Source organism: Lepidochelys kempii, chromosome 12 (assembly GCF_965140265.1).
Source record: "Lepidochelys kempii isolate rLepKem1 chromosome 12, rLepKem1.hap2, whole genome shotgun sequence".
Taxonomy (NCBI): Eukaryota; Metazoa; Chordata; order Testudines; family Cheloniidae; genus Lepidochelys; species Lepidochelys kempii.
The window spans coordinates 43,435,423-43,459,565 of record NC_133267.1 but is presented as its reverse complement, the minus strand read 5'-3'; the positions used below and the strand labels follow the sequence as shown (position 1 = coordinate 43,459,565).

The following is a 24,143-nucleotide window of genomic DNA, read 5'->3' as shown; positions in this document are numbered from 1 at the left end:
CCCCGCCCCTTCGTCTGGTTACTAGGGAACTTGTGAGCCGGAAGCCCCGCCCGCTGAGCTGTTGTTGTGACGGTGACGGGCCTGGCCAGACCTGGCACCAACCCCCCCGGCCGGACCTCCGGGCACCGATCCCCGCTGGCTCCGCTTCGCCCCGTTCAGGGCCCCGCACCATGAAGTGGATGTTCAAGGAGGATCATGCGCTGGGTAAGGGTGCGGGGCCTGGGGCTGCGCTGGGTCGGCTCACCGACCCCGCCGAGCCCCCGTGGGCCCTGAGCCACTGCTCCTCCGCCGCCCCTTGGTCCCACCAGGCTCCTAGCTCGGGCGGTGCCGTACGCACAGACTGGGGCCATTCTCAGCCCGCAAGCAAGGCCCTCCTCTCAGGCACCATCTCGCCATAGGCCTCCCTAGTTCACCCTCTCCCTGCCCCCTCCACTGGGCACTGACCCTGCGCCACACGCAGTGATACCCATCTAGGCTACCCCTCTCTCCAGTCCACCCCTCCCCCGCAGGCAGAGGGCCCTGACCCGCCTCCCCCAACCGCCCAGTCATCTCCGACCCATTGCAGATCTTTAGAAGAGACACGTCCCTGGGGACCCCAGTACTGTGTCTCCTCCTGTAAAGATGCTACATGTTACCCCGGAGTTTGGTTCCTTAGGTAGCATAGGGAGCTATGAAAGAGAGGGCTGGAAGGAAAGAGAAAATGGGGAGCTTCTCCTACGTGATCCTGTCTCCTTCATCTCTTCTATTTCTCCTAGGTCTACCTCACATTGCCCAGGGTGTGAGCCATGTTGTCATTTTTCTAATTAAATGTTTTGTTTACAGAGCACAGATGTGTAGAGTCTGCAAAAATCCGAGCCAAATACCCAGACCGTGTGCCAGTAAGTAACCCATGCCAATCCTGTAATGCCACTTCTTCCCCCATATCCTGATACTCTGTCCAGGTGAAGTAAACTTCCTCTCCGATCACAGCTGTTAACACAACCCTCCAACCATCTGCCCCCAACTGTGTACTGATAAGTAACTTCCATCCCCTGACTTCCCAAATAATACCTTCTGGACACCTTTTTGGTCCCAGCACTGTCACCCTCCCAGTGAGTGATCTCATCGGAGCAGCCCTCACCCAGCTGCATCCTAATGACTGCTTCCTCAATGCCTGATCTCTAGACAGGTGACATCTCAGTGATTCACCCTCTGTGCATGCTCATATGCCTATGCCCTGACTACATCCAGGTACGTGACACCTTGTACCATGTATCAGAGGGGTATCCGTGTTAATCTGTATCCACAAAAAACAACAAGGAGTCTGCTGGCACCTTAAAGACTAACCGATTTATTTGGGCATAAGCTTTCCTGGCTAAAAAATCACTTCTTCAGTTGCTTATATCTGTAATTTTCACTCCATGCATCTGAAGAAGTGTTTTTTAAGCCAGGAAAGCTTATGCCCAAATAAATCTGTTTGTCTTTAAGGTGCCACCGGACTCCATCTTGTACCATATTCATTTCTCTGTCCAGGCTTTTCCCTGCCATTGCAGGGGCCTTGGGCACTGCTGCACTTTGATCCCTCCTATTCTCTGCCTGTGACACACAATACTCTGGTCTCCTGTGGGGTATATACTGAGATCTAATTTCATTTATTGGGTTTTGTAGGTGTTGTATACTTATGATATACAGGAGATCAGACTAGATGATCTGGTGGTCCATTCTGGCCTTAAATTCTATGCCTCGGTTACATCTTGGTGAGCTCTCCATGCATGCACCCAATCTGACAGGATTCTAGTGGGTGATCCCTTCTGCGCAGCTGCCCATATGACCAGTTAGTAGTAGATGACTCTCCCTCCCCTCTAAGATCATGTCCCTGTAAGGGACTCCCCTCTAGCTGTGTCCTAGTGAGTTAAACCACCACACCTCATGTCTCACATCTTCTAGCCACATACCTGTGAGCAAACCTCTGCACCCCTGTTTGAGTACCAGATATTGACCCACCCCAATGTCCCAGTGCATGAATGAACCCCATCAGGCAACCCAGGAAGCAACCTTGTGATCTTGTTTATCTACTCCTTCCCCTAACTCTGTTCCCTCAAGCCCACATCAACTCCATTCTAACAGTTGCCTTAATTTCCTCAAGTTCATGCTGATCCTCCCGACTCTGACTACTTCTTGATGAGCTGAACCTGCCCCCTCCCAATCCAACTGCCTCCTGGTATGCAGTCCCTAGTCCATCAGCAATCTCCTGGTGATCAACTTCACATCTTGACAAGTATCCCTCTCCCAAACTGCCTCTTTGAGTAAGGATAACCAGAGTTCTATCCAGACCACCTTCTAGTACCCAGCCCTGGGAGAGAAGGAGAGACGTCAGAGCTGGTATTCTGATATGTGGCAACCCGCAACCAAGGATAGCTAGAATCAATCCCAAAATGCATTGGCACATTCCATCCTCAGCAAATGCTTCATTTATTGAAGCTTAAATCTCAAACATATTGACTTGCCCTCTGGGGCAGATGTTTGACATATCAAATATTTCTCCTCAGCCTGAGGCTGATCTTTTAGGCCTTATCTATACTAGTAGAGTGATCTATTGATTACTGTTAGAAGGCAATGTGGTGTAATGGATAGAGCACTAGACAGGTACTGAGGAGACCTGAGTTTTATTCTCAGCTCTATTCCTGCTTGGTCAAATCACTTTATCTCTCTGTGCTTCAGTTTCTATCTATAAAATGGGAATAATGATGCTTACCTCATTTGTAAAAATTGGTAATGCTTTGAGATCTACTGATGAAAAGTACTGTGTAAGAGCTAAGTATTAGTTACTACTAATTAGTTAGCACTGCCATTTGACTTGGTGCTGTATAATACACAAATGCCCCCAGAAGCATTTAGTCTGAAATAGACACATGGGTGCAGGTGGTAATTGTTATTTAAAAGAAAAAGAGAACTTACTTTTTTGAGAAGTAGTGGGTTCTGGACACTGGTGTTTGGCATGAGTGTGCCCCCTTACCCGATAGGAAAAGGCCACGTCAGCAAAGTCACAGTGTATGATTGACACCTGCTAGAACATGGGGGTAACATCTGTGCTAGCATCTGAAGGTGAGCAAGGTGGGATCCATAACTGACAATGGTCACTAAGGGGTTATATTCCTACTGCAGCTGGGCCTTACCTTTGGTACCATTTGTATAGCTTGTTAATACCAACAAGTATTACCAAGTATTTTGAATTTAATTGAGTAACCTTAATTCTAACCCAACTGGCTTCAGGTGAGTAAATCTAATCTGACTCCACCCAGTTTATGGTGATGACAGGGGAGGGATCACTTGATGATTGCCTGTTCTGCTCATTCTCTCTGAAGCACCTGGCATTGGCCACTGTTGGAAGACAGGATACTGGACTAGATGGACCATTAATCTGACCCAGTATGGCCATTCTTATGAGTAATTGTCCTCCTCTCTCTTTTGTATTTTACTTTCCTTCATTCATATGTCCAAAGTGCAGGGATCCATCTCAGCCACAAACACCCCCAACATTAATTCATTTGAGTTACTGATTCATGCACCTGTCCTGTGTCTGAGAGAGACAACAGCATGACTATGGTTTTGGTGATCCAGGTTCAGGACATCTAGACTTTATGGATTCATATTCTGCTCTGTAAATCCAGGCTAACGGGTTTGTAAGGGTGGCAGGTCCCCATGGCATCATTCTGAACCTGGGTATTTGAAATTTAGTTAAGAGCCAAGAAGGGCTGGGGGTGTCTATGAACCTCTAGGTCCCCAGCTGGGTTATTTGTTGAGGTGTTTCTGTGAGCCTTGGGCCCCCACCAGCTGTGGTATTCTGGGGGCCTCACAATTTAAAAAAACAACAACCAATTTTCATAAATACCAATTAAGGCATGAAACTTGATCCTTTTTTAGGCTATTCTTGTTCTCCGTAGCTCTGCCCACCATTGTAACACATACTAGCTGTCCCATCCTCCCCTACCACCAAGTAGAGCTTCTGGAACCGGAAGAAATGAGCAGAATCCTCTCTGAAGCTCACTCTGGGACTGACTCTACAGATTGAACATATTTGTGCAGCATTCGGATATGAAAATGATGGGCAGTATACAAACACTTGAGAGAGACTGGTACCTCTGTTTCAGGCCCCTCCCCTCCAGCACACCCTGGTTTCCTCTATAAGGTCTGGCTCATCTCTGTTCTTGTCTGGTACTTGGAGGAACAGACAGCAGAGGGTCAATATTAGGCAGGTCCTTTCCTCCATCTGCAGATATCTAACCCTCCCTCAACCCAACATCCTCCTTTCTTTTGCTTCTGTGGCCATTCTTCCATCTTCCCCTCTCCCCTCCTTCTTCCCCAACCTTACCCACCAGGTTCATGGAATTTAAGGCCAGAAGAGACCATTGTGATCATCTAGGGCTTGTACACACTAGCGCTCACTTTGGTATAACTTAATTCACCCATGAGTGTGGAAAAGCCACCCCTCTCAGTGATGTAAGTTACATCAACCTAAGCGCTGTTGTGGACAGCACTATGTCAGTGGGAGAAGCTCTCCAGCCGACAGAGCTAGCACGGCTTAGGGAGATGGAGTAATTATGCTGAGCAGAGAGCCCTCTACTGTTGGCATAGTGCATCTTCACTAGCAGGGCTACAGCCGTGCTGCTACATTGGTACAGCCCCTAGTCTCACCCCCTGGATAATTCAGAACAAAATTTCACCTAGTGATTCCTGCATTAAGAACAGTAACTTGTAGAACAGCAGTGTGGAACATCTGCTCCCCCTGATGTATATATGTAGCTTGCATGACATATCCAGACTTTAACTCACATTTTAAAAAGTTCTTTTCATTGCAAAGATGATCTTCCAGATGTAACCTGAGTACAACCAATACAATGTTGCTTTTCTGAGTCTTCCCAGCCAGAAACAGTGACTCACAAGAGGTGAACTCCTGCGGACCCCTATTTATTTTATTGGGGTGTTAGCTCTAAAGCCCAACAACACTTTAAATGTCTCACCATTAACCATGAGTCTCTGGCTGGCTCCTCGCTAGAATTTCTTTCTCCATGCTTACATTGACAAGATGTACAAGTGCTCATATACAAATGCTAGAAGTGTGAATACTAAGATGAGTGAACTAGAGTGCCTGGCATTAAATGATGATCTTCATATACTAGGCATTGTGGAAGCTTGGTGGAATGAGGAGAATCAGGGTGACACAGTGATACCAGTGATACAAAATATATAGGAATGACTGTAGGTTTTGCTTGGGTAGGAGTGGCACTCCATGTGAAAGAAAGTCACAAAGTAAAAAAAAATCTTAAATGAATCAAACTGTACCTTAGAATTTCTAGGGTTAGAAATGTCATGCTTGAACCATAAGAGGATAGCAGTAGGAATATACTACTGACCACCTGACCAGGATAGTGATGGTGATTGTAAAATGCTCAGGGAGATCTGAGAGGCTACAAAGACAGAAAAATACAATAATAGTGAGGGATTTCAACTATCATCATATTGACTGGGTATATGTCACCTCAGGAAGGGATGCAGAGATGAAAATTCTAGACACCATTAGTGACTGCTTCTTGGAGCATCTTGGCTTGGAATCCACAAGGGAAGAGGCAGTTCTTCATTTAGTCCTAAGGGGAGCACAGGATCTGGTCCAAGAGGAGAATATAGTTGAACCAGTTGGTAAAAGTGATCATAATGTAATCAAATGGAACATCCTTCTAGGGGGAAAATGCCAAAGAAACCCACCAAAGTAGCATTTAACTTCAAAAGGGGAACTACACAAAAAACAAGGAAGCTAGCAAATAGAAAATTAAACGAAACAGTCACCAGGGTGAAATGCTTGAAGACTGCATTGAGACTGTTTAAAAACACTATAATAGAGGCTCAAACTAAATGTATACTCCAAATAAAAATACAAAAACCAACTACAGCAACAGTAAGAGCACCTCAAATGTCACTATGGCTACACAGCAGAGTAAAAGAGGTGGTTAGAGGCAAAAATGCATAATTTACAAGTCAAATCCTAGCGAGGAAACTAGAAAGGAGCATCAACACAGGTAAGTAAAGTGTAAAAGTATAATAAGGCAGGCCAAGAAAGAATCTTAAGAGCAACTAGCAAAAGACAAAAACTAACAGCAAAAAAAAATTAAGTACCTCAGAAGCAGGAAGGCTGCCACATGGTTAGTGGAGCCCCTGGCCGCTCAAAATTCAAAAGGAGCATTCAAGGAAGACAAGGCCATTGAGGAGAAGCTAAAATTAATTTTTTGCATTGCTCTTTGCTGCAGAGGATGTAGGGGAAGTCCCCACACCTGCACCATTCTTTTTAGGTGACAAGTCTGAGGAACTTGCCCAGATTGAGATGTCAGTAGAGGAGGTTTTGGAATAAATTGATAAAATTAAACAGTAATAAGTGACCAGGGCCACACAGTATTCATCCAAGAGTTCTGAAGGAACTCAAATATGAAATTCCAGACCTACTAACTGTGGTATATAACCTATTTCTTAAAGTTAGCCTTTGTACCAGATGACTGGAAGGTAGCTAATGTAATGTATAGTTTTTTAAAAAGGCTCCAGAGGCAGTCATGGCATTTACAGGCCAGTAAACCTAACTTCAGTACCAAGCCACAGTCACAAGGGAAATCATGTCTCGTTAATCTATTAGAATTCTATGAGGGTGTCAACAAGCACATAGGGATGATCTGGTCGATACAGTGTACTTGGACTTTCAGAAACTCTGACACCAAAGGCTCTTAAGCAAAATAATAAGTCATGGGATATGAGGGAAGGGGCTCTCATGGATCAGTATCTGGTTAAAAGAGGAAACAAAGGGTAGGAATATATGGGGGGAAAGTGCCCCTAAAAATATTTACTGGGACCTGTGCTGTTCAGCATATTCATAAATAATCTGGAAGAGGGTGTAAACAGTAAAATTTGCAGATGATACAAAATTACTTAAGATAGTTAGGCCCAAAGCAGACTGCAAAGAGTTACAAAGGGATCTCACTAAAGCTGGGTGACACAGTGTTATATGATACTCAATGTTAAATGAAAAGTAATGCAAATTGAAAAACATAATCCCAAATACTTGCAAAATTTTGAGTTCTAGATTGGCTGTTACCATTAAAGAAAGAGTTCTTGAAGTCATTGTGGATAGTTCTTTGAAAGCATCCGCTCAACATGCAGCGACAGTCAAAAAAGCTAACAATGTTAGGAACCATTGGGAAAGGGATAGATAAAACAGAAAATGTCATAGTGTCGCTATATAAATCCATAGTATGCCAACACCTTGAATTCTGCATGCAGTCCTGGTTGCCTCACCTCAAAAAATAATATTAGAATTTGAAAATGTGTAGAGAAGGGCAATGAAAATAATTAGGAGTATGAAATAGCTTCCATATGAGGAATGATTAAAAAGACTGGGACTGTTCAGCTTGGAAAAAGAGCTGGCTCAATGGGGATATGACAGAGATCTAAAAAATCATGAATGCTATAGAGAAAGTGAATAGGGAAGTGTTATTTACCCCTTCACATAAACACAAGAACCAGGGGTCACCCAATGAAATTAGGAGGCAGCAGGTTTAAAGCAAACATAAGGAAGTACTTCTTCATTCAGCGCATGGTCAACTTGTGGAACTTGTTGCCGGGAAGTTGTGAAGGCCAAAAGTATAACTTGGTTAAAAAAAGAATTAGATCTGTTCATGGAAGATAGGTCCATCAGTTGCTATTAGCCAAGATGGTTAGGGACACAACCCCATGCTCTGGGTGTCCCTAAGCTGGACTGCATGATTCACTCAATAATTGACCTCTTTTGTTCATTCACTCTGAAGCATCAGTCAGGGTACTAGCTAGATAGACCATTGGTCTGGCCCTGTATGGCCTTTCTTCTGCTGTGGAGAAGGGGGTATGCCATGTTGGTCCTAGTTCCTTTAGATGGAGGTTCACCCCTGCACAGTTCTGGGTCTGGTGGATGCTGTGGGAAAGGGGTGGCAGCCTCAGCTGAGTCCCACATATATAGCTGTGCACTATACTATATTTAGTGGACTTCACTATCCTATAACCTCAGTGCAGCCAACAATATTAAGATATAACAATACACTTAAATGGTGCTCTTTGTCAACTTGGTCAGTAATGCATTTCTATATGATAATTGCTGTCCTAACCATGCTACAGGAAACCTTATTAGAGCAGAACACCCCTCACCCTGCCCGGTACCCATTTGCTGGCTTTGATACAGCTGTAGTGCTGATGGAACCAGAGCTGGAAGATTCCTTGCAATCCTAAGGCCAAGACATGTAGGGTTTTTCCCCAGCTTTTTTAAATGAAAACTTTAATTCTGTAAAATCTTTTTGGGGTTACTGCTCCATTGGATCTGCCACTGGATAGCAACTAATCATAAAGGTCTATTCACTGCCCAAAAATTCAATTAATGCAGAGTTCATGTTAACCAGTAGTGCCTCATACCCTTCCAAATGTCAAATGGCCCTATACTTAAACCTCTGAAAGCTAGGAAATACGTATTTAATGTGCACACCAGCCTTATTCTGCAACCCTAGCTCTCCCACCCCTAGAGCTTGCAATAGCCACTAGGAAAAAACTAAGTATGGATCATCCAGAGCTAGGGTGACCAGATAGCAAGTGTGAAAAATCAGGTCGGAGTTGGGGGGGTAATAGGTGCCTAATAAGAAAAAGTCCCAAATATTGTGACTGTCCCTATAAAATCAGTACGTCTGGTCACCCTATCCAGAGCTGCTGTGTAATAAGCAGATATGAAAAATGACTAAGTAAATGCACCATTTTCTGTGCTGTGGTATGCCTCAACGATATTCTCACATGCCTGCACTCCATATGCTCTTGACTTTTTAAGAGTATCAGTATTAACTGGGGTGGAGATTACTTGATGCAGGTTCTTATGTTGCTAGAGCGCATACTGCAATATCAGAGGTGCATCTGTACTGGGAGGCAGGGGGAATCATGGGTCCCTTGTTTTTGTATTGAGTTATATAGGTTAAGTAAGTAGTGGAGCACAACGGTCTGTTCTTGTGAGGATTTCTAGCAGTCGGGTAGTATTTGTAACAGTGCGTTACAGTGCTGGGGTAAATGTAGGTGATGTTCCAGAGAGTCCTTAGAATGAAGGCCAAGGAGTGCTAGCATCTGGTAACTGGGTGAAGTGGTTGAGCATAGCACAGTTAGCTGGTGTTCACTATGCCTGACCTAAACATAACTTTTGCTTTAATGAAGACAAGATCTGTTAGACTTTTCCTACCGTACTCGTGCTCTGTTCCAACCGTACTCCATATTATCTGATAAGGTAGAGTGGTATGATGTCTGTCAGGGGTAGTTTTGGGCATTGCTCAGTGGGCAGAGTTAAGGTTGCAGCGTGGGGCTGGTGTGCACATCACATCTGTATTTCCTGGTTGACAGAAGATTCATCAGAGGGACGTTTGTATGCACTGTAGTTGTAGCTGTGTCAGTCCCAGGGTATTAGAGAGCAGAAGTGCATGAGATAATATCTTTCATTGGACTGACTTCTGTTAGTGAGAGAGAAAGCTTGTCTCTTACCAACAGAAGTTGGTCCAATGAAAGATTTTACCTCACCCATCTTGTCTCTCTATAGGGGCATTTGACATTCTGGAAGGGTACAAGGAACTGATTGTCAACCTTAACTCTGCAATAATGAAGTTTTGGGCCAGTGAAATTCCCTAGAGTTTTTTTAAGTAATATGGTAAGGATGGTGGCATGGTTGAGGTGCATCTGTGTGGGGAAAATGTGAGCTCTTCCACAGACCTCATCATCACTCAGCTACCAGTATTGCCCTCCTCCTGGCTCCTCTGTGCTACAGGGCTTTGTATGCCATGGATTATGGAGGGAAGGTGCTTCTCATCCCATTGCTTACCACATGTATCAGCTGGAGGCAAAAAGGGGGAGAGGATAGGAGCCAGAGATTCCCTACCCCATTTCAGGGGGCTATTAAAGAAAGAAGGGGCTCTGTACCACCCTTTGCTACATAAGAGGATTGTGGGAGTGTAAAGTGGCAGCTTCGGCTGAATCAGATAGAATCATAGACATTTAGGGCTGGAAGGGAGCTCAAGAGGTCATCTAGTCCAGTCTCCTGTGCTAAGGCAGGACCACGTAAACTTGACCATGCCTAATAAGGTGTTTGTCAAACCGGTTCTTTAAAACCTCCAGTGATGCGGATTCCACAACCTCCCTCGTAAACCAGTGCCAGAGCTGAATTTTTCTTACAGTTAGAAAGTTTTTCCTGATATCTAATCTAAATCTCCCTTGGTGCAGTATAAGCTTGATACTTCTTGTCCTTCCTCCAGTGGACACTGAAAACAATTGATCACTTTCCTCTTTATAAATAGCCCTTAAAATATTTGAAGACTGTTATCAAGTCCTCCTTCAGTCTTCTTTTCTCAAGATTAAATACTCTGTTGTTTTGAGCTTTCCTCATGGGTCAGGTTTTCTGAACCTTTTATCTTTTTTGTTGTCCTCCTCTGGACTCCCTCCAATTTGTCCTTATCTTTCCGAAGTCTGGCACCCAGTATTGGACACAGTACTCCAGCTGAGGCCTCATCAGTGCCAAGTAGAACAGGACAGTTATCTCCTGATCTTACGTACAACACTCCCATTAATATACCCCAGAAAGATAATAGCCTTTTTGGCAACTGCATCACATTGACAACTCATTCAGTTTGTAATCCACTATAACCCCCATTCCTTTTCACCAATAGTACTACCTACAGATGTGAAACAATATGAAAGTATTTAGGAAGCAAACTCAAAGTTCCTCCTACACAATCATTCAGGTCTTGAGCAGTCCAGGCAAACAACACATGTTACAACAAAGCTTAAACTTGTTCTTCATAATAATTTTAAAAACAATACTAGCTGCCTATTTAATTTTAAAAACAGCAAAAAATATCCACCTCCCTTTCCATTTCTTAGAAGGAGTCTTGAAGTTTAAATCTCCTCAGTGTGACAGATATGCTTGCTTTGATCTGCTTAGCTCTTGGAAGTCCAGGGGCTCCAGGCTGCTGTCCCTGTGCTACCCAGGGTCCTTAGGGACAGCTCTGTCCATCATTAGGGAATTTTTTCCCCGAGAACCCCCAGAGGCTCATGAACCCCAGTTTGGGAACCACTGATATAGAGGGAACACTTATCTCAAATGTTTACTTGCGGCTGGGTACAGTACTATGGTCTTTTTCCCACTCCTGGCACCCCTATCAGTTGTTGACCTTGCTTGGTGGGTCTTCGGTGGCTCAGCCCTCCAGCCAGGTCATAGTCAAAATGTACCCTTTCTTGCATAGCTAAGAGTCCAAAAAATGAACAACCTCTCTGTTCTCACTAGGGCCTTCAGCTCCAGCTCTGGGCCTTTTGAATTCAGCCCTTCTCTCAGGCTTCTAAATCAGTGGTCTCCAAACTTTTTTGGCTCACGCACCCCCAGGGTAAAGACAAGAAGACCTGCTGCAGGCGCACCACGGATGGTAGAAGACTGGAAGACCTGCCGCAGGCACGCCGCTGACGGAGGGGAACACCAGCTGGGAACATTCAGAGCTGCCACCGAAGGAAAAAAACGGCGGAGTGCTGTCCGGCGGCGCTCCTGCTGCCACGCACCCCTTGGGATCATCTCGTGCACCCCTGGGGTACGCGCACCCCAGTTTGGAGGCCACTGTTCTAAATGAGCTCTGTCCCCTTCTTGTGGCTTGGGTTAGACTTGACCCCACTTCTCATGGTTCACACCACTTTGCAAGTGCGGGAACTCAGGACCACCCACTACTCCAGGTTTCAACTCTGGGATCCTATAAACAGCAGCCACATACTGCTCAGTTCAATTTGTTGCTCCTACTTTCCTGGGCCTCTTCTCACATGCCCCCTTTATTTTGACCCTCTTTTTCTGCAAACCCAGGTATGCAGTAAAGCCTGGCTAGTCCTCAGGTTCCTGTGGCCAGAGAGGCATACCCTTCCTTGCTTCTCTGGTCCCTGCAGCTCTTTTATATGAGCCCATTGAGCTGATTGGCTGATGCTAGCCCTTAGCCGAATGAGGACCAGGTCTCTGTAACCTGCCAGATGGCTGCCCCAGCAAGGCCTCTCTAGGCAGACCCCAGGAGCACCCACCTTTGCTGCTCCTTTCTACACTGCTCCTTGGGGCAGTGTGTAGCAGACCAGCAGGGCCTTCAGCAGGGGGCCAGGACAGCCTGATACACCATCTCTCTCTTTCACGCTCTCTTTCTATGCACTTTCAGTGACCCCTTGTTCAGTCAACCCCACTAACCCCACTGGGCCACTTACACAGCCCAGATGAGGCAGAGGAAACTTCTGGGCATGTAGATTTTAAAGGACTTAGAAATATCATCTGTTAAACAGTAAGCTAGGCTTGGTTTATGCTTAAAATTAGATTGACCCGGCTACATCCCTCAGTATGAAAAATTCACACCCCATAGTGAGGTAGTTAAGCTGATCTGACCCCTAATATAGACTCAGCTAGATCAATGGAAGAATTCTTCCATCAAACTAGTTACAGCCTCTCGGCAAGGTGGATTAACTATAGGGATAGAAAAACCCCTTCTGTTGCTGTAGGAAGTGTCTGCACTATGTGACTACACACAGGTGCCAGCTTCTAATTTTTCCCAGGGGTGCTTAACTCCAGCCCCAGGCCCTGCCCCCCCTCAGCCCCCACCCCCAAGGCCCCACCTCCCTCTTCCCACTCCACCCCTTCCCCCCTTTCCACCCCGAGCTCACTCCATCCCCGCTCCTCCCCCTCCCTCCCAGCACCTTCCAGGCTGAAGGCTGGCTGAAGGCTGCCGGTGTGTGCTAAGCACCCACTAATTTTTCTCCCTAGGTGCTCTAGTGTGGACATTGCCAGTCTCCGGCCATAGATGCGCTAGCAGTCCTTTACCCCGTATAGGAATATTGGTATGCTGTCCTGGCAAAGCACTCCTACTGTGGACAGAGCGATGCTGGCAAAGCTGGGTTTTGTAGCAGTATCGGAATCCCCTCCTCCCACAAACAAAACAAGCTCTAGCAGTAAAAGCTTAGCTTTGCCAGTGTACAGTATAATTGCCAGTGTAACACTGTTGAAAAAAATAAAATAAAAAGCAGACATCATTCTGGGATGTATTAGCAGGAGTGTTGTAAGCAAGACCCAAGAAGTAATTCTTCTGCTCTACTCCATGCAGATTAGGCATCAGCTGGAGCATTGTGTCCAGTTCTGGCCACCATATTTCAGGAAAGATGTGGACAAATTGGAGAAAGTCCAGAGAAGAGCAACAAAAATTATTAAAGGTGTAGAAAACATGACCTATGAGGGAAGATTGAAAAAACTGGGTTTGTTTAGTCTGGAGAAGAGAAGACTGGGTGGGGGCATGATAACAGTTTTCAAGTACATAAAAGGTTATTACAAGGAGGGAGAAAAACTGTTCTCCTTAACCTCTGAGGATACAACAAGAAACAATGGGCTTAAATTGCATCCAGGGCAGTTTAGGTAAGACATTTGGAAAAATTTCCTGGCAGCGTGGTTAAGCACTGGAATAAATTTCCCAAGGAGGTTTTGAAATCTCCATCGTTATCTAACTGGCTCTTACAAATCTCCAAACACCTGTCAGGGGTGGTCTAGATCAGGGGTGGGCAAACTTTTTGGCCCAAGGGCCATATCGGGGTTGCAAAACTCTATGGAGGGCCAGGTAGGGAAGGCTGTGCCTCTCCAAACAGCCTAGTCCTCGCCCCCTATCCATCCTGTCCCACTTCTTGCCCCCTGACTGCCCCCCTCAGAACCTCCGACCCGTCCAACCCCCTCCCCCCCCACTCCTTGTCCCCTGACTGCCCCCTCCTGGGACCTCCTGTCCCAAACTGCCCCCCCAGGACCCTACCCCCTATCCAACCCCCCTGCTCCCTGTCCCCTGACTGCCCCCACCCAACCCCTATCCACACCCCAGCCCCCTGACAGGCTCCCCGGGACTCCCACACTTATCCAACTGTCCCTTGACCCCATCCCCAAACCTCCACCCCATCCAACCATCCCCTGACTGTTCCCCGGGACTCCCTGCCCTTTATCCAACCCCCCCACTCCCCACCCCCTTACCGTGCTGCTCAAAGCAGCAGGAGCTCGCTGCCCAGTCAGAGCCAGCCGCACTGCCTGCGTGGCTGCAGGGTAGGGGCCAGGGGCTAGCCGCCCCAGCCAGGAGCTCAAGGGCCGGGCAGGACTGTCCCGCGGGCCGTAGTTTGCCCACCTCTGGTCTAGATAATACTTAGTCCTGCCATGCGTACAGGGGACTGGACTAGGTGACCTCTTGAGGTCCCTTCCAGATCATAGAATCATATCACCAGCTAGTTTGATCTCCTGCATAACAGAGGCCATAGAATGTCCTCAAAATGATTCCTGTAGACAGCTTCAGCCTTACAATGTAACAAGATAAAAGCAGAGATACAGTTTACAGGCTTGAAGCCAGCCTTTGCTTAGACCCATTTTCCTTATTTATCACTAGCACCCCAGTCTTCTCCAAAACAAATGAGGCATTAGGATAAAAGGTCAGGCTAAGGTTGCAGAGGATATCAGTGGTAGACATGGTGTAAAGGAGTTTTATCAAATTGCAAGAACTTTCTCAGCATACACCCTTACTTATGCTGTGACCTTTGGCTCCAGGGAGTAACTACATCACTGAGCTCATGATTATATGTTCAATGCACCCTTAAAGGCCCGTGCTTACTGAGTAAGAGAAAAGTAAGGGATTGCTATATCAGGCCAGCCCAGTGGTCTAGACCCATATCCTGTCCCTGACAGTGAACAGTGCCACATGCTTTAGAAGGTACAAGAAACACCTTAGTAGACAATTATGGAACATATGCCCATAGGGGAAAGCTTTACTTTCTCTAGCCCAGTGGTTTTCAACCAGGGATACACATACCCCTGGGGGGGGGGGGGAATTCCTCTAGATATTTGCCTAGTTTACAACAGTCTACATCAAAAGCACTCGCAAAGTCAGTGCAAACTAAAATTTCATACAGACAATGACTTGTATATATTGCTCTATATACTATACACTGAAATGTAAGTACAGTATTTGTATTCCAATTGACTTATTTTTTATAATTGTATGGTAAAAATGAGAGTCCACAGTTTCAGTAAGAATGTGTTGTGACATCTTTGTATTTTTATGTCTGATTTTGTAAGCAAGTAGTTTTACAGTGAGGTGAAACTTGCGGTATGCAAGACAAATCAGACTCCTGAAAGGGGTACAGTAGTATGGAGTGGTTGAGAGCCATTGCTCTAGCCCATTCACTATTTTATATACCTTTATCACATCCCCTCATTGTCTGAATAGTCCTTATGGTTTTTCACATTCCCTCATTTTTGTCACCAATCTCAGAACATCCTCTGTATTTGCTGTATCTTTTTTGGAGGCAGCGTGCCGCCAGCAGCAGCACAGAAGGGTGGCAATACCATACCAGGCAACCCTTACTTCTGCACTGCCGCCTTCAGAGCTGGGCAGTCAGAGAGTGACGGCTGCTGACTGAGGGCCCAGCTCTGCAGGGAGCAGCGCAGCAGTAAGGGTGGCAACACCAGACCCTTCCATCCTTACTTCTGCACTGCTGCTGTCGGCAGCACTGCCTTCAGAGCTGGGCTCCTGGCCAGCAGCCGCCACTCCAGCTCTGAAGGCAATGCTGCCGCCAGCAGCAGCACAGAAATAAGGTTTCAGAGTAGCAGCCGTGTTAGTCTGTATTCACAAAAAGCACAGGAGTACTTGTGGCACCTTAGAGACTAACAAATTTATTTGAGCATAAGCTTTCGTGAGCTACATCGGTTGCATCCGATGAAGTGAGCTACAGCTCACGAAAGCTTATGCTCAAATAAATTTGTTAGTCTCTAAGGTGCCACAAGTACTCCTGTTCTTTTTACAGAAATAAGGGTAACAGTACCACAAACACCCCCTCTTCCCTCCCCCACACAATAACCTTGCGACCTTCCCTCCTCCCCCCCACCCCCGACACACACCCCCACACCTCTCGCTCCTTTTTGCATCAGGACTCCGACAATTACAACAACATGAAATTTCAGTTTTAAATAGCTGAAATCATGAATTTTATGATTTTTAAAATCCTATGACTGTGAAACTGACCAAAATGCCCTGTAAATTTGATAGGGCCCTACTTATGCATACTAACATTTTGTTTTCTCTTTTGACTACTGTTGCACATTGAGCAGGGTGTTTTGAGCTGTCTAGAGGGGATGAATCCAGTTAGGATGGATTCATTTCACCTTCTATTTGACATCCACCTGCCCATAGCATTATAAGACTGTCCTAGCGAGAGAAAATAATCTGTTTAGATCCGCCCAGAAAAGCCTCATCTTTGTATCTATGCTTTAATAGGTCATTGTGGAAAAGGTCTCAGGCTCTCAGATTGTTGACATTGATAAGAGGAAGTATCTGGTTCCATCTGACATCACTGTGGCCCAATTCATGTGGATCATCAGGAAGAGGATTCAACTGCCATCTGAGAAAGCAATATTCCTCTTTGTAGACAAGACTGTCCCACAGTCCAGGTGAGAGGCCATTAGACTGGAATTTGTGTGCATTTCACTAAAGATACATAAGCTCAGTGGTGCAAGTATGGCGGTCCGGTCCAGTCCGCCATACTAGTAAGATATTTATAACTGGTACTCCGTACCAGAAAGACACAGGAGGCCGCCGGGTGGCCCCACACCAGCAGCTCCTCTTGCATGGCTGTACCACCCCTGGCTCCGCCCCCAGCCTTTCCACACAACTGCATCTCCTGTCTGGGGACTGTACAGCAGCCACATCAGAGGACAGGGTTGGGGGTGGTACAACTGCACCGGAGGAGTGGCCCCATGTTCTGCTCTTTTCGCTGCTGCAGTTCCGGAGAGCCCTGCGGTTCAGAAGTCTCTGACACAGTGGGAGGAGGACAGAGCCCCTCCCCCCAGGTAGTGTGGGATGGATCATGGTGAGGGTATAGGGAGAGCGCAGGGGCCCTGAGCTGGGAGCGGGAGAAAGTCATGTGAGGAGGTCACATGTCTCCCCTTTGTGCCCCCCCCAGGAGGGCAGCATGCCGGTAAGAAATGAATTCTGCTTGCACCACTGCATAAGCCTGATGGACCGCATTCTGCTATGATGTTAGTGTTAACCCCCTCAATAGGATATACTGAGGAGCAGCTCGCTGAGGAAGTAAAGGAAGAATGGTTTGCTATTTTAATATCATTGCTCTAATTTTTCTCATTTTATTTAAATGCTGGCAAAATACAAACCCCCATCTTATTTATAAGAATAAGCTGGAAGAAAAGATGATTGTAAAGCAACTCAGTTGCGACATGCATCAGGGAAGGGTGGTGGGGAAGGTTACTGAAATGCCATGTTAGGTGTCTAAGACATAGATGGTGAACTTCTTGCCAAGAAAGGAAGTTTAACAAAGTGGACAGCACTTCAGCAAGAGTTCAGGAATCATTTTAGTATCCAGGGGCGAGGATCACTAAAATCCTCTTAGACTTTAATTTCTTTGGAGCAAGTACTGTGCTTACTCTATGTTCTCTACAGCACCAAGCATGATACCAACAGTCAAAGTTCCATTGAGAATGTTAAGGTTGCATGATTAAATGCTCAAAAGTGAATACCATAGTCAGGATTCCTGGAACAACCCTTAAATCTGCCCCTGGTATGTATGAATCATTATGATGCAGACACCTACTTTCTTAAATAATACAGTGCAGAATTATAATCTTGTAGGGTGCAAAGTGAATGAAGGGAATGGCCCCTTGTCTTATTCACTATGCATTTTATATAAAAATAAATTTTATTGGCTGTCTGGTGTACACAGAATGATACATTGTAGTAGCAGATACTACATAGGCACCAAAGGTTGTAGCAGAAGCTACATGCTGTTTCTCAAATAATGCAGTATAATCATGTTACTTACTAACATGGCAGAGATAAGGCATTACTTGATATTTGAATGCTTAAAACCATGCAACCTTAATGGTCTCTTTAGACAATCTGCAAAGGATTTTTTAAAAAATTGCGTGTTGTGTCCCCCCCCTCCCCCCTTTTGCTACTTTATTGTGTATGAGGGCCTGAAAGGGATTTTTTTTCCCTTCCTGCTTGGTTACTCAAGTCTGATCTTCCTGGTATTGCAGTAACATCTTTTTGGGTGTGTATCTCAGACGTGAGTTGTTAACTTTCACATATTAACTAGATGGACAAGAATGTTGACTCTTTAACAAAGGCATCTTTTTGCCCAAATGTTAACAAAAAACAAGGTTTAACTAGAGGGTCACACACTTCCTTGCTTCTGTAGGTCAAGCTCATTGCACATAGCAGGGGGCTCCTTGTATTCCTCCATTTCCCCACATGCCTCCTCTGTGCCACCCAGCTACTTCTCTGTTTAAAGGACTCACTGCAACACCCACATGATGGCCCCAGCATCTTCACCCTTACCTTAGGGCTGAAATCTTTCTTGAGTCCCTGGAGCCAGCCACAAGCATCATCCTTACTTCCCTAGCTCCAGTCAGCAACTGATCTGCTCTGTCAAGCAGCTCCTTTTATATGAGCCTGCTGGGATCTGATTAATTGCTTCCCTGCAGTCTCTGCAGCCTGGAGGACTCCTGTTTCCTGGGGTGGGGTGTGGTAGGGCTGCGAGGCCTCCAGCAGGGGGCCTTAGGGCCTGGTACACCCCATCACATCCCCTTATTCACTTCTCCCCCCATGTCAGGGTCCCAATTCTCTCCCCATGCCAGGGGCTTTTGTGTGCACCCCCACTACCTCCCATCCCCCCTTTCCCTCCACTATTCTTCTTTTCTTTTCTTCTCTTTTCTTTTTCTGAGTGTCAACATTTTGAAACAGTTGGGAGGATGGGCAGAGTTAAAATGAGTGGTATTAGACTGGAATGTGTTACTGGCTGCCTCAACTGATTCCTTGATTTGTAGACAATTACAGAGGTGGTTGACAGGTTTCAGAGTAGCAGCCGTGTTAGTCTGTATTCGCAAAAAGAAAGGGAGTACTAGTGGCACCTTAGAGACTCACCAATTTATTTGAGCATAAGCTTTCGTGAGCTACAGCTCACTTCATCGGATGCATCTGCTGGTTCTACTGACCACAGGCTAGGTGCTCATGTGTCCTCCATTTCCCCTTTCCTGTTTTGTACTTCCCACTAAAATGAAAAAGGTTCCACTCATTGTTGCGCAGCACATTCCTTGAGATGTTATTGATGCGATGTGGCATTCAGGGGTCATAGTGTTATCTTCAAACAGAGAAATGCTGTCAAGTGAGTGTAAGGCTTCACATGCTCAGCCAAACAGCTTCACTGAAAATCCATTCCCCCCACAAGCTACTCCTCTCTTGTGATAACACAATCTCACAGTGCCTCAGGCCACCTGCAGGGGCACAAAACTGACTGTCCAATTTAAACAACGAACAGGAAATAAAACCTGTTTTTTGACAAATCTTTCAGGCCATTATACATCATAAAGCAGCATAATAGGTCACAGGACTTTTTTTTCATTTTAAAGATCACTTAATATTCAACAAACACCTACAAAATGTCATTAAACACAAGTTGCAGCATCTGGAACTATTTGGCTAGACAGCACCAGAGCAGCCTGTTCTATACAAGGTGCACACTTAGGACGATGGCATATAGGGCATGCTCTTACCTCACTGTACAATTAATGAGACATGACTACTACAGACACCATCTGCAGTGAATGAGGCAGAGTATAATAGAAGCCTTACCTTCTTCAACGCACCCTCTAGCAGATTAATTCCATCATATGCAGTGAGGTTAACCACACGTGCATGCTGAGTGCAACCTTCCTTTCTTTGGAATGTTGGTATTCCCAAAGTATTGGAACTGCATAAAATGAGTCTAAAGCCTTCATCACATGGTCAAATCAAAATGTATTTTCACATGGACACTGAAAAGGTCCTTCTCGTCAATGAGGATTGGTTTCCTGCCAAATTTAAACTTGCTACCCTCAGACATTTTGGAGCAAGAGTTAGATTAGTCTCTCTTTATTTTATCATAGGTGTTCATTCCCCCAACCTCTCATTTAAAGTGGCTGAATTTGAAATATTTTTTGCACAAACTTTCAAAATAAATTCACCTTTGATACAGACTGGGCCTTGAAAATTAGTCCAACAGGGTATGAACTGAACACTGGAATGGGGAAGGGGAGTTATCAATGGAAACGTTCACACAAACTTAAATCTAGGTGGTGATGTTGCTTCAGCTACAACAATAGAAGTGGGCTATTGAGGGTGTGATCCCACTAAAAGTGATGACATCCCAAGACTTCAACCTGTCTAGACTGTAAATATACCAGTGCATTAGGCCTCAAACAGCATCTACTAAAATCTACATTTGTGAAATGCATTTGTGTAGCTCCACAAACTTAACAGTAAAAATCCAAGCATTTTGCAGATTCCCAGAAATTCTTTATGAATGCCAGTGCTAAAACATCTGGCCTCAGAAGCAATCAGGGATATTGGTGATGACTAAGGGATGTGGATGGCTGCTGTGTTTCTCTGGAATCAGTAGCATTTCAGATATTCTCATTCATGTATTTAAACTTACACTTCTAGTCTAGAGCTTTGTTTTTCATTGTATCCCCTTCTCTCTGTTTGCCATACAGTAATTGTTACCATATGCAGCTCTGCTGCCTTGAACAACTTCTCATTGTGTTTTCTTTTTCTTTCCCCTTGTTCAAGCCTAACTATGGGGCAGCTTTATGAGAAGGAGAAGGATGAGGATGGATTCTTATATGTGGCCTACAGTGGAGAAAACACATTTGGCTTCTGAATGCTGGGTCTGGCTGCTGCACCATCCCGCAATGTATCTTGTAAATAGCCAATTGTTTTCCGTTATGACACCCACAGAGGTTTCTCCCATACACATCATGCATTTGTAACTGGATTAATTTCCTAATATATTGATAGGTCTTGTTTTATTAGACTGGTAAATTATCAGAGTTTTTCGGGGGGTTTTTCCTTTATTGTGCATTGTCCTCATGGCTACAAGTTCCCAGAGCCTCACCCCTCTGGAACACATATTTAATTACATTGTTTATATATTGATGCAAGTAGTTGGGCTACTAAAACTAGTAAAAAGAGGAACATGCATTTATTCTGGATTTAGTTTGAGGTGTTAGCTTGACAAGAATTAAAATATTAATTATAAGGGACACTGGCTTCACTAGGTTATTCTGAGCAGTAGCAAGATGCTTATCATATTGAACTGAGTTTATGTTCCTCTTTCTGAATTCTATTAAGGAATAACTACAATAAAAATTCCTCCCACACTGTTATGCTGTTATGTGGCCAATGTCCTTTCTTTACCTTAATTTTGGCCAGCAAATGGTGCGTGTCAAGATTCTACAGTGAGGGAGCACACTGACGCACATAAAAGGAGGAAAAAAGGATCTGTCCTTGGGGACCAAACCACCATGCCTGGAGCAGCCAGTCCTCATTAGGAGAGGAGCCAAGAGTTGCCAATAGGACCCAGCTGTCAGTCCAAGGATACTGGGGAGGAGGGACCTGGACAATGGGATTGCATACATGGGGAAGAGCTGACAGTCAAAATACTGGACAACATATGCAGGGGCAGAAGAGGACCAGGCAGCAAAGGAGTGAGAGAGAATAATACACTAGGTAGGAGATGGAAATTAAATGAAGGGCAAAAAGAGACAGTAGAACTAATTTTTTCCAAAATCAATAATTGCACAGAAGACAGTTAAATGTATAAACCCTGTTCTAGGTAAGCAACTGCTGCTGATATTGCATGACTCTGAATGAGAAGGAATGTATTCCCAAGACAATCCTTCTATTCTTTTAAGTACGGATGCTCCCCGATTTACGCAGGCGTTCTATTCAGGAACGCCTTGCATAAGTCAAAATTTGCATAAGTCGGAAACGTATCTCCAACCATTATGCAAAAAAAACCCCCCAAATCTCCTATTTCTAGCTTATGGAAGTTTTTCTGTAAGATCGGATTTGGGTTTGTGTACCCCGGGGAGTGTCTGTAGAAGAGGTCCAGATTGGAATTAGCAGAGAGGGGGCAGACCAGGGCAAACATAGGTGAGAGAAGGTTATATACCCTTACAAGAAGTTTCAGTTCCCCCAACGGTTCTCAACCTATTTATCATTGTGGGCCGCATCCACTATTACATGTATGGCTCTGAGGATGTCATATGGGCCGCAGCTCTGTGCTGATTGGGCCACAAGCAGCCTGCAGGGCACAGATTGCGAACCACTACTCTACTTCATGAAAATTAAAAGCCACTCCAAATTCATGATTGGAAAATAGGTATAGTCACATCACAACCCTCAGTGGGTACATCTGTACAGCAGCTTGGAGCTAGAATTCCCAGCTTGGGCAGCCATACACATGATTGAGCTAGCATACTAAAAATAGCAGTGTGGGCATGGTGGCTCAGGCTAGTCACCTAAGTACAATCATGTCCATGGTCCTAGGTACATACTTGGCTGGCTAGCCTAAGCTGCCATCTGTACCACTGTGGCCATACTGCTATTTTTAGCTCACAAGCGCAACCAAGCAGTCCATGTATGGCTACCTGAGCTGGGAATTACACCTTCCAGCTGTGCTGTAGACATACTCTAAACCAGGGGTGAATGTGGGCTGGTACCCAACTGATGTTAAAGCGCTGCTGCAGTGCTTTAACTAATTGCCCCTTCCCCTCCCCCTGGGCTGCTGACCAGGGGAAGAGTGAAGGGGCAGCTGCCCTGGGGCTGACAATTTAAAAGGGCCCGGGGCTCCCGGCCACTGCTACCACAGCAGCAGCTGAAGCCCCGGGCCCTTTTCAATTGCTGCCAGAGCCCCAGGTGGTGCAGGCCAGGCAGTGCAAACAGGTTGTCTGGGGGAGGCTGACCCCCCCCCACCAGCCCCGTCCCTTCCGGGGGCCAGAGCCAAGCCTCCGTACTGGTAAGAATTTAATATTACTTTTACCCCTGCTCTAAATGTAAACAGGCTCTTAGACAAGTAAATGGGGCTGAAATTATTTTGATCTTCACTCTCTCTTTACAATGGTGCATAAGGGCCTTGGGGAACCAGGACTGAATCACAGCACTGGCCTTTGGCAAGCAGGGCTCACGCGTTGTGCAAACCCAGAACAAATGGTATTAATTATGGTATGAGCTTTCAACTTCCACATCACTGCTACACTGTTCACACTGCTTCTATGTATTCAGACTACACAGGGTAGAACAAGGAAAATGTGTGCTGCCAAGTGAAGAGGATGCAGCCTCTAGTTACATGCCAGGGCGCTCATGCTATAACGGGTAGGGCAGATAGCTACATGACAAGAATTGAGTTATTGGAGAATTGGCATCTCTCTTAATATAGTATAGTAGGAAATCACTAACCATAATACTTCAGGCTGCAAACAGAACCCTCTTTTTTTGTTGTTTTTTTAACACTATGGTGCTAGTGAGGTGGGCTTTTTTTTTTTTTAAATGTACCAAGGTCAATGTGGTTATCATGGTGAGCCTATTGCTGAATTTACACAAGTTGAAAATTCTAGGAGCTTACACTATATCTAAAGTTATGTTTGGCTCTAAAGATCACATTTACTGGTGCTATCTGAAAGGGCCACAGAGTTTCTTTTGTTGGGAGGAGGCAGGATCTTGCAAAATGTTGATAGTGTCCTGTTATTAAAGCTGGTTTCAACAGTGCAGCATGTGCTCCCTGCATCTGAAAAAGTGCTCTTAATAAATAAGCCTTTCATTATTTTAGTGTTGCAGCAGTTAAGGTCCTGTCATCATTTCCATTGTGAACCCTCCTTTTTTATGAGTTAACACTCATCTATATTTGGTATGGATAGAAACTTGGCACAGCAAGTCGCTGCCTGGAGGGACTTTCTGGCCCTGGTTTTCAAAACTTGGAAGGAAGGCAATAGGTTTAGCTGGGTTTTTTTTGTATCCTTTATCATTAAAAAGGAGCTTTGTATCCTTTAAACTGAAACACTGCACCATTTGTCCATAGGCAAAATTAGGCTCTGGCTAATTAGGACATAAATTGAAGCAGATGATTATATAATTCAGACACATGATTCACTGGTTTATCACTTAGCCTTCCCTGAAAATTTTAAATGCACCCTACTAATACACAGGTACAGCTACCCAAACCTT

General features: G+C 45.2%; 3 protein-coding genes across 6 annotated transcripts in view; 1 reads left to right on the top strand and 2 right to left on the bottom strand.

The window, feature by feature from the left end:
- The window catches only part of TMEM231 (transmembrane protein 231), a 31,011-nt gene extending 12,302 nt beyond the window's left edge, over positions 1 to 18,709 (bottom strand). The window contains exon 1 of the mRNA XM_073308413.1: positions 18,441 to 18,709. The gene's annotated coding sequence lies outside the window, so the exon portion shown is untranslated. The remainder of the gene's footprint in view (positions 1 to 18,440) is intronic.
- On the top strand, positions 7 to 21,304 carry GABARAPL2 (GABA type A receptor associated protein like 2). The gene is made up of 4 exons (XM_073308417.1): positions 7 to 204; positions 823 to 878; positions 16,365 to 16,537; positions 20,709 to 21,304. The coding sequence occupies exons 1-4, from the start codon at positions 171 to 173 to the stop codon at positions 20,797 to 20,799; spliced, it is 354 nt and encodes a 117-aa protein (XP_073164518.1). The 5' UTR covers positions 7 to 170; the 3' UTR covers positions 20,800 to 21,304.
- Positions 12,811 to 24,143, bottom strand: part of ADAT1 (adenosine deaminase tRNA specific 1) — a 95,422-nt gene continuing 84,089 nt past the window's right edge. For 2 of the 4 annotated variants that reach the window (XM_073308402.1, XM_073308395.1), the window contains one exon: positions 17,438 to 19,152. In XM_073308402.1, the coding sequence (XP_073164503.1) occupies positions 19,103 to 19,152 (50 nt within the window). In that variant the 3' untranslated portion in view covers positions 17,438 to 19,102. Of the gene's footprint in view, positions 13,298 to 17,437; positions 19,153 to 24,143 lie in introns of those variants that run through there. The other 2 variants (XM_073308392.1, XM_073308400.1) reach the window with 2 other exon arrangements.